Here is a 17,961-nt window from a genome sequence, read left to right on the forward strand (position 1 = left end):
CAATTATAAATATATATGCACCCAACACGGGAGCATTGCAGCATGTAAGACAAATGCTAACAAGTATGAAAGGAGAAATTAACAATAACACAATAATAGTGGGAGACTTTAATACCCCACTCACACCTATGGATAGATCAACTAAACAGAAAATTAACAAGGAAACACAAACTTTAAATGATACAATAGACCAGTTAGACCTAATTGATATCTATAGGACATTTCATCCCAAAACACTGAATTTCACCTTTTTCTCAAGCACACATGGAACCTTCTCCAGGATAGATCACATCCTGGGCCATAAAGCTAGCCTTGGTAAATTCAGAAAAATAGAAATCATTCCAAGCATCTTTTCTGACCACAATGCAGTAAGATTAGATCTCAATTACAGGAGAAAAACTATTAAAAATTCCAACATATGGAGGCTGACCAACACGCTGCTGAATAACCAACAACTCACAGAAGAAATAAAAAAAGAAATAAAAATTTGCATAGAAACGAATGAAAATGAAAACACAACAACCCTAAACCTGTGGGACAGGGTAAAAGCAGTCCTAAGGGGAAAGTTCATAGCAATACAGGCATACCTCAAGAAACAAGAAAAAAGTCAAATAAATAACCTAACTCTACACCTAAAGCAACTAGAAAAGGAAGAAATGAAGAATCCCAGGGTTAGTAGAAGGAAAGAAATCTTAAAAATTAGAGCAGAAATAAATGCAAAAGGAACAAAAGAGACCATAGCAAAAATCAATAAAACCAAAAGCTGGTTCTTTGAAAGGATAAATAAAATTGACAAACCATTAGCCAGACACATCAAGAAACAAAGGGAGAAAAATCAAATCAATAAAATTAGAAATGAAAATGGAGAGATCACAACAGACAACACAGAAATACAAAGGATCATAAGAGACTACTATCAACAATTATATGCCTTAATGGACAACGTGGAAGAAATGGACAAATTCTTAGAAAAGTACAACTTTCCAAAACTCGACCAGGAAGAAATAGAAAATCTTAACAGATCCATCACAAGCACGGAAATTGAAACTATAATCAAAAATCTTCCAGCAAACAAAAGCCCAGGTCCAGACGGCTTCACAGCTGAATTCTACCAAAAATTTAGAGAAGAGCTAACACCTATCCTGCTCAAACTCTTCCAGGACTAAACTTTTAAAATTATTACTTAATTTATCCCTTCTATTATCTTGTAATTATTGGGTTGCCCAAAATGTTATGGAAAATCCCAAATGAGTTTTTTGGCCAACCCTATATATATATTTATATTTATATTTATCATTAACCATTCATATAGTGGTCCTCCTAGATATGCAGCCCTGGTGGGGGTTTGGTCTCTCAGTCGTGTCTGACTCTTGTGACCCCATAGACTGTAGCCTGCCAGGCTCCTCTGTCCATGGAATTTCCCACGCATGAATACTGGAGTGGGTAGCCATTTCCTTCTCCAGGGGATCTTCCCAACCCAGGAATTGCACCCTGGTCTTGTACACTGCAGGTGGATTCTTTACTGATTGGGCTACGAGGGAAGCGCTAGCATGCACTAGCATGGCAATATTCGCCAGGATCCTAGCAGATGTCGCCATCATTAGGTGACACTTTCACTTTTTCATCCAGTCTACTTCACTCACTTAATTCACCTGCCTGGCCACTATAGGAATTAAAATTTGAGATTCTTAAGTTAGAAATTCTAAGATATATGTCATAGTTCTTGCTTTCAATATGCTTGAGGAGAAATAATCGAGTATGATAATCACTGCTCTGTAAGTGCCAATCTACAACCTGTGGGTCAAATCTGTCCTACTGTTTGTTTTGGTGAATAAAGTTTTTACTGGAACACAGTCATGCCCGTTTGTTTACATATTGTCTGTATCTTCACCCTACTGTGGCAGACTTGTATAGCGGTGGCTGAGATTGTACAGCTTGCTACATGTGTTCCTGGATTAGCTAAATTGGGTGGCTGAAATAATAGAAATTGATTCTGTCACATCGTGTAGGTCAGAATCCAAAGTCAAGGTGTTGACAGGACTACACTCCTCACAGGGTTCCAGAGCTGTCCATTTTTTTTTTTTTTTTTTTTTTTGCCATATCCAGCTTCCAGTGGCTGTCAGCATTGCTTAATTCATGGCAGCATCACTCCACTCCAACCTCTGTCTCTATGGTCACATTGCATCCTCCCTTTCTACCTATCTTCTCCTATATGTTTCTTTTATAAGGACACATCATTAAATTTAGTCTCCACCTGGATGGTTCAGGATGGTTTCATCTCACAACCCATTACATCTGCAACAATCCTTTTTTCAAATAAAGTAACATTCATAGTTTCCTGGTTTTAAGACATGGATCTTTTTAGAGCCCACTGTGTAGCCTACTGAGAGAAGGAAATGGCAACCCACTCCAGTATTCTTGCCTGGAGAATCCTGTGGACGCTATCAGAACCTAAAATATTTATTATTTGGCCCTTCACAGAAAACAGTTGCCAACCTTCATCATAGAGTAGTACAAAGAAGGCCATATAACCCAGATTGATGAAGGCGGGAGATCAAAGACATACATATTCCTGGGGAAAGGTGACATTTGAGCTGAATCTTTAAGGTTGAATACAATGTGGCCAGGTTTGGGGAGTGTTTGAAAGATATGAGAGTATAAAAAAGAGGGAAAAAACTTCAAGAGAGGCAATAGCAGTGTGTGCAAGGGCCCAGTAGAGTACACAGTGTGGTATGTAGTTAAATGCAAGTATGATAGCTCAGCCTGGCTATTGTGTCAGGTACATATGGCAGAGACGTAAAGTGCAGATCATGAATAACTTTAGAGACAAAATGAAAACTGTCATATTTAATCCAAAGTACTATAGGGAACAATGATGAATTTTAAACTGGGGAGAGAGGCAATGAGATTTCCATTTTGTAAGGATTGATCGGAACCAGTACACACCAAATAAATTGGAGAAGGGCGCAAAATGAGTCAGAAGGAAATTAAGTGGCTATTACAAGAATCTGAAAGTTGGAATGAGGGCCTGAAGTGGTAGCAGTGAAGCTGAAGAAGATATGGCATTTAAATACAATTTCGGAGGTGGAATCAATAAGACAGGGAGATTTATTTTCCCCTGGCTATGCTGGGTCTTCATTGTTGTGTGAGGGCCTTCTCTAGTTGCAACAAGCAGGGGCTGCTCTTTAGCTGTGGTGCATGGGCTTCTCACAGCAGTGGCTTCTCTTGTTGCAGAACTCAGGCTCTACAGCATGGGCTTCGGTAGTTGCAGCACAGAGTCTCAGTTGCCTCACGGTGTGTGGGATCTTCCTGACCTGGGATTGAACCCATGTCCCCTGCAGTGGCAGGCAGATTCCTAACCACTGGACCACCAGGGAAGTCCCAGGAGGTCTTTTTGTTTTAGTGAATGTGACAAACGTTGAAGAGATAAGATGACTCCTTTATTTCTGTTGGAAAGTGGGTCAATGTTTGTGCAATATGAACATAGAAAATGAAGGAATATGAAGATAGAAAATGCAGGAGAGTAGATTCAGAGGGAAAGATGGAGAGGTCCATGGAGTACCTTCTGAGATGGGAGTAGGATAATAACTAACATACTGAACAAGTTTGAGTTGTAGATATACAATTGAATCTATTGAATAAGCCCTTGTGTGGGTGGGTGTGACAATTAGAAAAGATATCAAGTGTTTCACTATTATTATTCACTATTATTTTTATACCTTTTGAAGACCATGTTTTAATTATCCTTATCTGTTTCAAATCTTTCCTAGCAGAATGAGGTAAAGACTCATTTTCTTTAAACTGACAAGATGAAAGGACAGTAGGATGCTATTCTCTGCAATAATATTGTGATGATGTTTGTTACTATCAGGTAATGAAAATCAACCACTACTTAACTCCTGTTTCTCCTCCTACTTTACAAATACTAATTAGTATTCAAATCACTAAGGCATAGTGAGTAAGAGCTTCACAGAGATTATTCATATACTTTCTGGTTGCTGGAGATCCAATTTAGCCACATAGTAGATTGGACACACAGGAAATGACTAACGTATGTGGTGTTAAGTTGCATGATGAAATAAGCTAAACAGGTAGAATTCTCTGAGTTGAAAGCTTATAAGAGCAAGAAAAAAAAAAATCTCTCTTTCAAATAGTATTCAGATATTATACAGGGCTTGTTTATCCAGTTTATATCTACGTGTAATATCACATAGTATATTACCATAGTATATATCTTGATAAAAAGATGTTTCTTCTTTTTCCTGTTGTTGCCACCCTGTGGTTATTGGCAAAGAAAAACAGATTCTGTGACATTATGCATACATTCAAGCAAAGTTCTACCCCATATGATCCTCATCTGTCCTGAATATGGAAACTGAGTGGTTTTGAACACACGATGCTCTTTCTAACCTCAAGAACATCCTAGAAATCTTCCCTTCGCTCGACCCAAATATCCTCCATCTAGGTTGTCTTCACGCTTAGATTAGGAAGACTTTCCCCGTACTGTGTTATCTCTGCTGATTCACCTAAGTTTTTTTTTCTCATCACAGAATCCTGTGATTCCTTCTTAGAATCAAGTAAAACCTATATTATCTGTTCTATTCTTTTTTCTTTTTTAAACTGAAATATTGAAATATGTTAGTTTCAGGTGTACTACATAATGATCTGACATTTGCATACATGATGAAAAGATCGCCGTAAGTCTGGTAACCATCTGTCCCCATACAAAGTTATTGCAATACTATTGACCATATTCTTTATGCTGTGTATTATATCCCCATGACTTATTTATTATATACATAGAGGTTTGTACCTCTTAACCCCCTTCATCTATTTCACTGATTTTACAAGCCCTCTCCCTTCCGGCAAAACCCATTTTTCACTCTATCTTTGAGTCTGTTTTCATTTTGCTTGTTTATTTGTTTTGGTTTTAAGATTCCACGTGTAAATAAGATCATGTGGTATTTATTTTTCTCTGTCTGATTTATTTCACTAAGCATAATACCTTCTTGACCCATCCATATTTTTGCAAATGGTGAGATTTCATTTTTTTAATGGCTGAGTAGTCTGTCTGCCCTTGTAACATCTATACCACATTTCCTTTATCCATTCATCTGTTGATGGAGATTTAGATTGCTTTCATACCTTAGCTATCATACTGAATAAATAATGCTACAAGGAACACTGGAGTACATATATCTTTCAAGTTAATATCTTGTTTTCACAAGTGAAACTGCTGTATCATATATTCATTCTATTTTAGTTCTATGACACACCTCTGTACTATCTTCCACAGTGACTGCAGCAATTTACATCTCCATCAACAGTGTACTAAGGTCCCCTTTTCTACACATTCTCACCAGCACTTGTTATTTCTTGTCTTTTTGATAATAGCCATTCTGGCAGGAGTGAGGTAGTATCCCCTTGTGGCCTTCATTTGCATTTCTCTGATGATTAGTGATGTTGAGCATCTTTTCATGTGTCTTCTTTGAAAAAATACCTATTCAGGTCCTCTGCTAATTTCTTAATCAGGTTGTTTGTTTTACAATGTTGAGTTGCATGAGTTCTTTCTATATTTTGTATATTAACCTCATCAGATATATCATTTGCAAATATCTTCTGCCATTCAGTAGATTGCCTTTTTGTTTTGTTGCTAATTTCTTTTTTTTTTTTTAACTTTGTAGCCACGTGTATTCATTATCACTGAAATCTAGCGTATTCCCATTGAAATTTAGTTGCAGGTAGAGAGATTGGAACCAGAATGTTCAAGACAGTTTATTAACGTTTTGAAGAAAAAAAAAACCATGCATCCCATGGATCTCCAGGCGTGCTCCCGAAACCCACCTTGTCCACAACTCTCCTCCTCCTTCTCCTCAATGCCTCCTTCCATGCTGGAACTGTGGAGTACTCTAATGCCATATTTTCCTTCCTCTTTTCACTTGATCTCTCACCTGTATATGTCTGGGAAGAACTTAACTGTGATGGAAAGTTCAGGGTCGTTTTGTAGGAATATTTTTTTGGTTTATCCATCTGCCTCCAAGCATCCCTAGAGTCATGTCCTCTGGTCCAGGCAAAGCCCACAGAAGTTGATTTAATGGAAACAGTTTTCCCTCTGTCATTTTGTGAAATTCTAGTCAAAGCCAGAGCCAGGGCTGAGTTGACTCCAGGTAGTAAATCAGAGAAGGTGTGGTTTGCGTGGTGCCAGCAGTGAACTTAGCTTTGGTTTGGTAGTTAATAAAACTACCATTCACAATGGGTAGTCATTCACATCGGGCTTCCCTGGTGGCTCAGACAGTAAAGGATCTGCCTGCAATGCGGGAGATCTGGGTTTGATCCCTGGGTTGGGAAGATCTGGAGAAGGGAATGGCTACCCACTCCAGTATTCTTGCCTGGAGAAGTCCATGGATAAGGAGGCTGGGGGGCTACACCTCATGGGGTCACAAAAAGTCATTCACATAAGTTCTGCAAATTGAATTTGGAAGTGAGGGAGTGGCGAGGGAGGGAAGGGAACTCGGAGGTGGTCAGTGTTTCCTTGGCTTGAACCTGAGCGCCACACTGTTGATGCAGAACCTCTGTCCAGCAGGCCCAGGTCCGTCGGGGAACACATGGCCGAGGTGAGCTTCACATGCTTACAGACGACCTCTGTGGGAGCTAGTCCCAACGAGGTGTCCGCACGTCTCAGGATCCCCGTGTTACTCTCATCAGAGCCAGATGTCCCATGAGCCTCAGAGAACGAAGGCCATCCCGTGCCGGAGCAGAACTTGTTCTCAGAGCTGAAGAGCGGGCTGTCGCAACACACACAGTGATACATCCCTGGTTCCTTGTTATTCAGGTAGACCCCACTGAAAGGCGGCTCCGTCCCTTTTTCTCTCGTGACATGGAACTGCTCTGGTGTCAGCTTCTTCTGCCACTCACTCTTGGAGAGAGCCAGCTGACGTTTTATAAGAGACCCTGCTTGCGGGGATCCAGCACCTGCGCGGAGGCCGCCACAGTCCGCTCGGCCCCGCGCCGCCCACCCGGGCGCCTCGCGGAGGGGCAGGCCCCGCAGAGCCCGCAGGAGGAGCACCATGACGCTCTTGTTGCTAATTTCTTCCACTGTGCAAAAGGCTTTTAGTTTGATGTAGTCCCATTTGTTTATTTTTGCTGTTGTTTCCCAGGCCCAAAGAGGCATATCCAAAAAAAATACTGTAAGACCAGTGTCTGAGAATATACTGCCCATGTTTTCTTCTAAAAGTTCTATGGTTTCATGTCTTACATTTGTCTTTAATCCATTTTGAGTTTATTTTTGTATACAGTGTGACAAAGTATTTCAGTTTGCCACTTCTGCATTAACTGTCATGTTTTTCCTAATGCTATTTATTAAGAGGGTATTAATTGTTTAATATATTTATTAATATATTTTGGTAATTTTATGTTATTATTATTTTGTATTATATTATTATATATTGTATTAATATATTTTTATCTCCTTTGAAATAGGCTAATTGATTAGATGAGTATATTTCTGGATTCTGTATTCTGTTCAGTTGATCTGTGTGTCTGTTTTTGTGCCAGTACAATAGAGCTTTGATTATTGTAGCTTTGTGGTTTAATTTGAAATCAGGGAGCATGATACCTCCAACTTTGTTCTTCTTTTCTCAAGATTGATTTGGCTATTTGGAGTCTTCTGTGTTTCCATGCAAATTTTAGGATTATTTGCTGTAGTTTTGCAAAAGTATTTTTGTAGAAATTATATTAAATCTATAGATTGTCTTGGGTAGTATGGACATTTTATCAATATCAATTTTTCAAATTTTTCAGCACAGTGTATTTTTCCATTTGTCTGTGTCTTTAGTTTCTTTCATCAGTGGCTTATGGTTAGCTAAGTACAAGGCTTTTACTTCCTTGGTTGGGTTATCTCCTAGGTATTTTATTCTTTTTGATATAATTTTAAATAGGATTGTATTCTTAATATCTTTATCTGATAGTTTGTTATTAATGTATAGAAACACAACAACTTTTTGTATATTAAATTTGTAATCTGAAACTTTCAGTCCAGTTCAGTTCAGTCGCTCAGTCATCTCCGACTATTTGCAACCCGATGGACTGCAGCACACCAGGCTTCCCTGTCCATCACCAACTCCTGGAGCTTACTCAAACTCATGTCCATCATGTCGGTGATGCCATCCAACTAGCTTATCCTCTGTTGTCCACTTCTCCTCCCACCTTCAATCTTTCCTAGCATCAGGGTCTTTTCCAATGAGTCAGTTCTTCACATCAGGTGACCAAAGTACTGGAGTTTCAGCTTCAGCATCAGTCCTTCCAGTGAATATTCAGGACTGATTTCCTTTAAGATTGACTGGTTTGATCTCCTTGCAGTCCAGGGGACTCTCAAGAGTCTTTTCCAACACCACCATTCAAAAGCAATGATTCTTTGGCACTCAGCTTTGTTTATAGTCCAACTCTCACAGCCATACATGACTACTGGAAAAACCATAGCTCTGACTAGATGGACCTTTGTTGGCAAAGTAATGTCTTTGCTTCTTAATATGCTGTCTAGGTTGGTCATAGCTTTTCTTCCAAGGAGCAAGCATCTTTTAATTTCATGGCTGCAGTCACCACCTGTAGTGATTTTGGAGCCCCAAAAAATAAAGTCTCTCACTGTTTTTGTTGTTTCCCCATTTATCTGCCATCTATTTGTCTGAAACTTTACTGAATGATTTATTAGTTCTAATAGTTTTTGGTGACATCTTCAGGATTTTCTATATATGATATTACGTCATCTGCAAACTGTCTTCCTTTACAATTTGGATGTCTGTTATTTTTTCCTTGTCTGATTGCTGTGGCTAGAACTTCCAATACTATGTTGAGTAAAAGTGGCAAGAGCATACATCCTTCTCTTGTTCTTGATTTTTGAGTAAATACTGTCAGCTTTTCATCATTGAGTATGGTCTTAGCTGTTGGTTTGTCATCAGTCAGTCAGTCAGTTCAGTTGCTCAGTCGTGTCCAACTCTTTGCGACCCCATGAATTGCAGCATGCCAGGCCTCCCTGTCCATCATCAGCTCCTGGAGTTTACCCAAACTCGTGTCTATCGAGTCGGTGATGCCATCCAGCCATCTCATCCTCTGTCATCCCCTTCTCCTCCTGCCCCCAATCCCTCCCAGCATCAGAGTCTTTTCCAATGAGTCAGCTCTTCACATGAGGTGGCCAAAGTATTGGAGTTTCAGCTTTAGCATCAGTCTTTCCAATGAATACCCAGGACTGATCTCCTTTAGGATAGACTGGTTGGATCTCCTTGCAGTCCAAGGGACTCTCAAGAGTCTTCTCCAACACCACAGTTCAAAAGCATCAATTCTTCCGTGCTCAGCTTTCTTCACAGTCCAACTCTCACAACCATACAAGACCAATGGAAAAACCATAGCCTTGACTAGATGGACCTTTGTTGGCAAAGTAATGTCTCTGCTTTTGAATATGCTATCTAGGTTGGTTATAACTTTCCTTCCAAGGAGTAAGCGTCTTTTAATTTCATGGCTGCAATCATCATCTGCAGTGATTTTGGAGCCCAAAAAAATAAAGTCTGACACTGTTTCCACTGTTTCGCCATCTATTTGCCATGAAGTGATGGCACCAGATGCCATGATCTTACTTTTCTGAATGTTGAGCTTTAAGCCAACTTTTTCACTCTTCTCTTTCACTTTCATCAAGAGGCTTTTTAGTTCCTCTTCACTTTCTGCCATAAGGGTGGTGTCATCTGCATATCTGAGGTTACTGATATTTCTCCCAGCAATCTTGATTCCAGCTTGTGCTTCTTCCAGCCCAGCGTTTCTCATGATGTACTCTGCATATAAGTTAAATAAACAGGGTGACAATATACAGCCTTGACGAACTCCTTTTCCTATTTGGAACCAATCTGTTGTTCCATGTCCAGTTCTAACTGTTGCTTCCTGACCTGTATATAGGTTTCTCAAGAGGCAGGTTTGTCATATATGACCTTTATTGTTTTGAGGTATTTTATTCTATACCCACTTTCTGGAGAGTTTTTATTGAAAAAAATGGGTATTGAATTTTATCAAAAGCTCTTTCTGATCATTGAGATTCTTTAATTTGTTAAATAGATGTATCTTCCCTTGTGGCTCCCCTTGTGGCTCAGTCAGAAAAGAATCCACCTGCAATACAGGAGAGCTGGGTTCAATCCCTGGGTTAGGAAGATCCCCTGGAGAAGAGAAAGGCTACCCACTCCAGTATTCTGGCCTGGAGAATTTCATGGATTGTATAGTCCATTGGATTGCAAAGAGTTGGACACAACTGAGTGACTTTCACTTCATCACATTGATTTGCAGATATTGAACCAAACCTGGGATGAATCCCACTTGATCTTGGTATATGATCCTTTTGAAGTGTTGTTGAATTTGGTTTGCTAGTGTTTTGTTGAGGAGTTTTGAATCTATTTCATTCAGTTTTAAATCCAATATCAACGTTGGTCTATAATTTTCTTTTTTGGGAGGAGGTTGGGTCTTTGTCTGGTTTGGTATTAGGGTGACTGGCCTCATGGAATGTGTTAAGAAGAATTTCTTCTTCAATTTTGGGGGGAATAGTTTGAGGATAGGTGTTAACTCTTCTTTAAATATTTAGTAGAATTCATCTGGGAAGCCAGAAGATTTGGACTTTCCTTCGATGGGATTTTTAAATTAATGATTCAATTTAACTACTGCTCATATTTTCAGTCAGTCTGCTCCTATTTTCTATTTCTTACTCATTCAGTCTTGGAAAATTGTGTATTTCTAAAGATGTATCCCTTCCTTCTAGGTTGCCCATTTTATTGGTATATAATTATTTGTAGTAAACTCTTTTAGTCTTTGTCTTTCCACTCCATTTGATTCTTTTTTGTATTTTCTGACCCTGTTAAATTCTCACTGTGTTCATCCACTCTTCCCCTTAGTTTGTTGAGCATTTTTTACAATCATTACCTTAAACCATTTATCAGGTTGATTGCTTATCTCACTTCGTTTAGCTCTTTTTCTGAGGTTTTGTCTTGTTCCCTCGTTTAGAGTGTATTTCTCCATCTCCTCATTTTCCCTAATTCTCTGTGTTTATTTCTATGTATTAAGTGAGTTGGTTATGGTTTTAGATCTTGGAGAAGTGGCCTCCTATGGGAGACTTCCTAAGAAGCTCAGCAGTGTGCTGGTAACCAGAGCTGTATGCTCTGGGAGTGCCCCCTATGTACTGCATGGGTCCTTCTGTTGTGGTAGGACCAGCTGCTGACCTGCTATTGGGCCGGGCTGGGCCCTGGCAGTTTTCTGCATAGCCTGGGGTGTCCTTGGCTGGTTCTGGCCCACTGGTAGGCAGGTCCAGTTCCTGGCATGGCTGGTTTTGCAGCCTGGAGGACCAAGGGCTGGTTCTACCCACTGATGAGAGGGGCCACATCCCAGGGTGATTGGCTGAAAGACCTTTGGGGACTACTCTATTTTTCCTTAATCAGACTCAAGAAGAGTTTAATTTTGTTACTATTCTATATTTTGAGAGCATTATTATCTTTCTTTTTTATTTTACATTTATTAACTTTCTTATCTCCTATCTTTAAATTCCATATTTCTAGTTCTTTCAGTTTATTTTATTGATTTTTTCCAATGTTCTTAAGAGATATACTAAAAATGTGTCCTTTTTTTGTTATCTTTTCCTTAATGATGCAAGCATTTAAAGGCTAATACTTTTAGTTTTTAGTATAGCTTTTGCTGCAATGTTTCATAGATTTTGATGTGATCTCCTTACATATCCTTCTATGTATATGTATTTTTCCACAATAAAAAAATTCAGTGAAAAAAGTTATCCATGTTCATTTTAGGTCATGGCTTCTCCACATAAAATTTTAAATGGAAAATATCCTATCAATATCTTTGACATAACATCATTGAATCCTAATCTTTTAATACAGAGTAAGTCTGTAAGTTCCCTTTAGACTTTTTTTTTAGTTTTACATTTTTTTGTCTTTAAAGGAGTTGCTTTTTGGAGGGTTATTTTTATGCTTAAGGGTGGTTCAGGATGGGGAACATGTGTACACCCGTGGTGGATGCGTGTTGATGTATGGCAAAACCAATACAATATTATAAAGCAGAAAAATTTTTTTTTAATTTTAAAAAAGAACTTTATATTTTACAATAATTTTTGGCAAATATTCATATACATACAGAAAAGAATATGTCATAAATTTATGGCTTGATGAATTAACACAGGTGAATATGCTCATATAAATAACTAACCAAATCAAGGAATAGAACATTACCAACCCCACCCCTTAAGAAGTTTTCTTTGTATTCCTTCTAATTCACTGACTTTACCCTCTTCACATAAGAAACTACTTATTTAATGTGTAATTTTAATGTAACTCAGTTTTACAGTGCTTCCATTATAAATTAATGCTTTTTGTTCCCAGTTAAAGAAATCTCCTTCCCAAGTTTCTTAAAGTATTCTCCTTTGTTATTATGTTTCAGATGTTTCCATTGTGACATCTTTGACTCACAAATTATATAAGTGTATGTGATTCATCTCCAGAAATTGGTGTTATTTTCTAATTTTCTTCCTATTATTGATTTCTAGTTTAATCCTGCCATGATTAATTTTAGTCTTGTCAAATTTGTAGAGGCTTGCTCTATTATCCAGCATGGGATTAATTAAGTTTTGTTCCATGTACACCTGGAAGAATGTGAATTCTCTCACTGTCAGGTAGAATGTTCTGCCTATGTCTGTTAGGTCAATTCTTCTTTACCTTGAATGATATTTTCACCTTAAATTTTTTTTCTTTTTTGGTGAGAATGCCTAAGACCTACAATCTTAGCAGATTTCAAGTATATAATTCAGTATTGCTAACTATAGTCACTATGCTGTATATTTAGATCCTCAGATTTTATTCATCTTATAAACGGATGTGTGTACCATTGGATCAAGATATCCTCATTTCTCCCATCCCCAGCTCCTGGCAAACGCTATTCTACCCTCTGTCTCTCATAAGTTTGGTTTTTTTAGATTTCATATATAAAGTGATACCATATATTATTTGTCTTTCTCTGTCTGGCGTATTTTACTTAGCAAAATGCCCTCTAGACTCATCCAGGTTGTCCCAAATTGTAGTATTTCCTTCGTTCTCATGATGAACAAGATCCCATTGTATATACACATCTTCTTTATCCATACATTCATTGATGGACACTTAGGTTGCTTTCATATTTTGGCTTAGTGTGAGGAATGATGCTGCAATGAAAGATGGGAGTATAGATATCACTTGTGATTTCCTTTCCTTTGAATATATACAGGAGTGGGATTTCTGGATCAAAGAATTATTAATTCTTTGAAGAACTGTTTTCCAGAATGGCTATAGAAATTTATATTCCTACCAACATTATCAAAGATGAATTTTTGACTGCTTGTTTTGTCACCTAGCAAAAAAATATATAAATTCTCCAACTATCTTTGTAGACTTGGATACTCCTACTTTTAGGTCTATAAGTTTTGCTTTATAAAGAGACTTATAGCCAAATATATTATGCAGAACTTGTTTGTATGTGATAGGAAAATGTATTTTAAGACACCAGAGATATTAAAACATAGGCTATTGTTGTTCAGTCACCAAGCCATGTCCATCTCTTTGCAACCCCATGGGCTTCAGCACACAAGGCTTCCCTGTCCTTCACTATCTCCCAGAGTCTGCTCAAACTCATATCCATTGTGTCAGTGATGCCATCCAACCATCTTATCCTCTGTCACCCCCTTCTCCTCTTGCCCTCAATCTTCCCCACCATCAGGGTCTTTTCCAGTGAATAGGCTCTTCGTATTAGGTGGCCAAAGTATTGGAGCATCAGCTTCAGCATCAGTCTTTCCAATGAATATTTGGGACTAAGTTTCTTTGAGATTGACTGGTTTGATCTCCTTGCTTTCCAAGGGACTCTCAAGAGTCTTCTCCAGCACCACAATTTGATAGCATCAATTTTTCGGTACTCAGCCTTCTTTATGGTCCAACTCTCACATCTATACATGACTACTAGAAAAACCATAACTTTGACCATATGAACCTTTATCAGTAAAGGATATCTCAGCTTTTTAATACCTGTAGAGGTCTGTCATAGCTTTTCTTACAAGGAGCAAACATCTTTTAAGACGTAAGCCACTATCTGCAGAGATTTTGGACCCAAGAAAATAAAATCTGTCACTCTCTCCACTTTTCCCCCATCTATTTGATATGAAGTGATGGGACCAGATGCCATGATTTTAGTTTTTTGAATGTTGAGTTTTAAGCCAACTTTTTCACTCTCCTCTTTCACTTTCATCAAGAGGCTCTTTAGTTCCTCTTCACTTTTTTTCCATTAAAGTGGTGTCATCTGCATATCTGAGATTGTTGATATTTCTCCCAACTATCTTGATTCCAGCTTGTGATTCATCCAGCCCAGCATTTCTCATGATGTACTCTGCATATAAGTTAAATAAGCAGGGTGACAAAATACAGCCCTGATGTACTCCTTTCCCAGTTTTGAACCAGTCTGTCCAGTACTAACTGTTGTTTCTTGTTCTGCATACAGGTTTTTAGGGGGCAGGTATGGTGGTCAAGTATTCTCATCTCTTTAAGAATTTTCCACAGTTTGTTGTGATCCACACAGTCAAAAGCTTTAATGTAGTCAATGAAGCAGAAGTAGATTTTTTTTTAATTTCCTTGCTTTTTCTATGATCCAGAGGATGTTGGCAATTTGATCTCTGGTTCCTCTGCCTTTTCTAAATCTAGTTTGTACAGCTGTAAGTTCTTGATTCACATACTGCTGAAACCTAGCTTGAAGAATTTTGAGCATAATCTTGCTAGCATGTGAAATGAGTGCAGTTGTTCGGTAATCTAAATATTCTTTGGCATTGTCTTTCTTTGGGATTGCAATGAAAACTGACCTCTTCCAGTCATCTGGCTACTGCTGAATTTTTCAGATTTGCTGCCTTATTGAGTACAGCACTTTAATAGCATCATCTCTTAGAATTTGAAATAGTTCAGCTGGAATTCCATCACCTCCACTAGCTTTGCTTGTAGTAATACTTCCTAAGGCCCACTTGACTTCACACTCCAAAATGTCTGGCTGGGTGAGAGACTACATCATCGTGGTTATCCGAGTCATTAAGATCTTTTTTGTACAGTTCTTCTGTGTATTCTTGCCACCTCTTCTTAATCTCTTCTGCTTCTGTTAGGTCCATACCATTTCTGTCCTTTACTGTGCCCATCTTTGCATGAAATGTTCCCTTGGTATCTCTAATTTTCTTGAAGAGATTGCTAGTCTTTCCCATTCTTGTTTTTCTCTATTTTTTGCATTGTTTTCTTTAGAAGGCTTTCTTATCTCTCCGTGCCATTCTCTGTAACTCTGCATTCAGTTGGGTATATCGTTCCCTTTCTCTTTTGCCTTTTACTTTTCTTCTTTTCTCACTATTTGTCAGGCCTCCTCAAACAATCACTTTGCCTTTCTGCATTTCTTTTCCTTGGGGATGGTTTTTGTCACTACCTCCTAAACAATGTTATGAACCTCTGTCCATAGTTCTTCAGGCATTCTGTAGATTACCAGATCTAATCCCTTGAATCAATTCATCTGTCCATTGTATAATAATAAGAATTTGATTTAGGTCATATCTGAATAGCCTAGTGATTTGCCCTACCTTCTTCAATTTGAGACCAAATTTTGCAATAAAAAGCTCATAATCTGAGCCACAGTCAGCTCCAGGTCTTGTTTTTGCTGACTGTGTAAAGCTTCTCCATCTTCTGCTGCAAAGAATATAATCAATCTGATTTTGGTATTAACCGTCTGGTGATGTCCATGTGTAGAGACATCTCTTGTGTTCTTGGAAGATGGTGTTTGCTGTGACCAGTGTGTTCTCTTGGCAAAACTCTGTTATCCTTTGCAGTGCTTCATTTTGTACTCCAAGGCCAACTTGCCTGTCACTCCAGGTATCTCTTGACGTCCTACTTTTGAATTCCAGTCCCCTGTGATGAAAAGGACATCTTTTTTTTGGTGTTAGTTCTGGAAGTTCTTGTAGGTCTTCATAGAATCATTCGACTTCTGCTTCTTTGGCATTAGTGGTAAGGGGAACAGACTTGGATTACTGTGATGTTGAATGGTTTGCCTTGGAGACGAACAGAGATCATTCTGTTGTTTTTGAGATTGCACTGAAGTACTGCATTTTAGACTCCTGTTGACTATGAGGGTTACTCCATTTCTTCTAAGGGATTCTTGCCCATAGTAGTAGATATAATGGTCATCTAAATTAAATTCACCCATTCCCATCCATTTTAGTTTGCTGATTCCTGTCGTTATTCACTTTGCCATCTCCTGTTTGACCACATCTAATTTACCTTGATTCATGGACCTAACATTCCAGGTTCTTATGCAATATTATTCTTTACAACATTGGACTTTACTTTCACCAACAGACACATCCACACCTGGGGATATTTTAAGGGACATTTGAACATAGGCTGTGCATTGGATGATATTAAGGAGTCATTGCTAAATTTGTTAGATGTAGTGATATCTACTAGCAATAGCAGCTAAAAGGATTATGGGCTGTTTTACATTTTATAGAATTTGCTTATAGGGACTTCCCTGGTGGTCCAGTGGCTGAGACTCCTTTCTCCCAATGCAAGGGGCCCAGGTTAGATCCCTGGTCAGGGAACTAGATCCCACATGCCACAACTAAGGGTTCACATGCTGCCACGAAGATCCCGTGTGCGACAACTAAGACCCGGGGCAGCCAAATGGGTATTATTAAATATTAAAAAAAGAATTTGCTCATAGAATAAACTGAGAAGACTGAGAAATATATTTCCTTTAGATTTTTATAACAAAGGTCTCTTGTTACTCACGAAGATATCATAGAGACATGATTGACAAGGATACGATTTATCACATGCTAAACAAATAGAGCTGCTTGGCTTCCCATGGCAAGTTGGCTTGGGAGTTTGTCAGAGGTGTTTAGTCAAACGTAGACATAGATTTCATTTTTTTTTTAAGCCACTAATAGATGATTTTTCATTATATCTTTTTCTAAACATGAGCCAACAAGTATTTTTGGAAAAAAAATATAGAAATGCAGTCACGGGTGGGTAGGAATATTTTCAGAGTGAAATCAGGAAACTCATGTAATGGTTAATTTATGTGTCAACCTGACTGGGCTGAGAGATGCCTAGGTAGCTAGTAAAACATTATTCTGGAGTGTTGTCTGAGTTGTCCAGGGTGTTTCTGGAAGAGATTAGCATTTGATTCCATAAATTGAGTTAAGAAGATTGGCCTTCACCAGTGTGGGTGGGCATCACCTGATCCATTGAGAGCATGAATAGGACAAAAGGGAGGAGGATAAAGGCATTCCCTCTTTCTCTCTCGAGAAAGAAAGAAAATATGTCCAAGATATATTGGACATCCATATATCTTGCTTTCAGACATCAGAGCTCCTGGTTGTCTGGCCTTTGGGCTCTGGGACTTACACTAGTGGCCTCCAGTTTTCAGGCCTTTGGCTTTGCATTAGGGCTGACACCATGGGCTCCCCTGGTTCTCAGGCCTTCTGACTTGGACTGAATTATACCTCCAACTTACCTGGTTCTCCAGTTTACAGACAGCAGATCACGGGCCATCTTGGCTTCCATGACTGCGTAAGCCAGTTCCTATGACAAATTTTCTTATATATGTCCTTGTAAGGAAGGCGTGGTTATATTCATTTGACATATGTGAAAACTGAGTTTCTGAAAGTGTAAATGACCTGTCCAAAGCTCTACTCTAGTGCTGGGTGTAGTTGTTTAATTGCTCAACTGAGTCCAACAGCTGGGATTTAATCATAGATCCGTCTGGCCCCAAACCCTGTATTCTTTCTTGTATCATAAAACTATTGACTGCCATGTGCTTCAGATTAAAATGATCATTTAACTACATTCATATGGGATTGTTTTCAAACATGCTAATTTTTTTATTTTCCTT

General features: G+C 38.6%; 1 protein-coding gene and 1 long non-coding RNA gene across 2 annotated transcripts in view; one reads left to right on the plus strand and one right to left on the minus strand.

Moving 5' to 3' along the window:
* Positions 1-17,961, plus strand: part of LOC105001235 — a 77,559-nt gene that overhangs the window by 14,476 nt on the left and 45,122 nt on the right. The gene's annotated exons all lie outside the window — the stretch shown is intronic.
* LOC105001234 (methionine-R-sulfoxide reductase B2, mitochondrial-like) lies at positions 6,488-7,069 on the minus strand. Its single transcript, XM_010857408.1, is given in 2 exon segments — positions 6,488-6,628; positions 6,631-7,069. Coding segments are annotated over 2 exon segments (546 nt in total). The 3' UTR covers positions 6,488-6,521.

This window comes from Bison bison, unplaced genomic scaffold, assembly GCF_000754665.1.
Source record: "Bison bison bison isolate TAMUID 2011002044 unplaced genomic scaffold, Bison_UMD1.0 scf7180017864380, whole genome shotgun sequence".
Classification (NCBI taxonomy): Eukaryota; Metazoa; Chordata; class Mammalia; order Artiodactyla; family Bovidae; genus Bison; species Bison bison.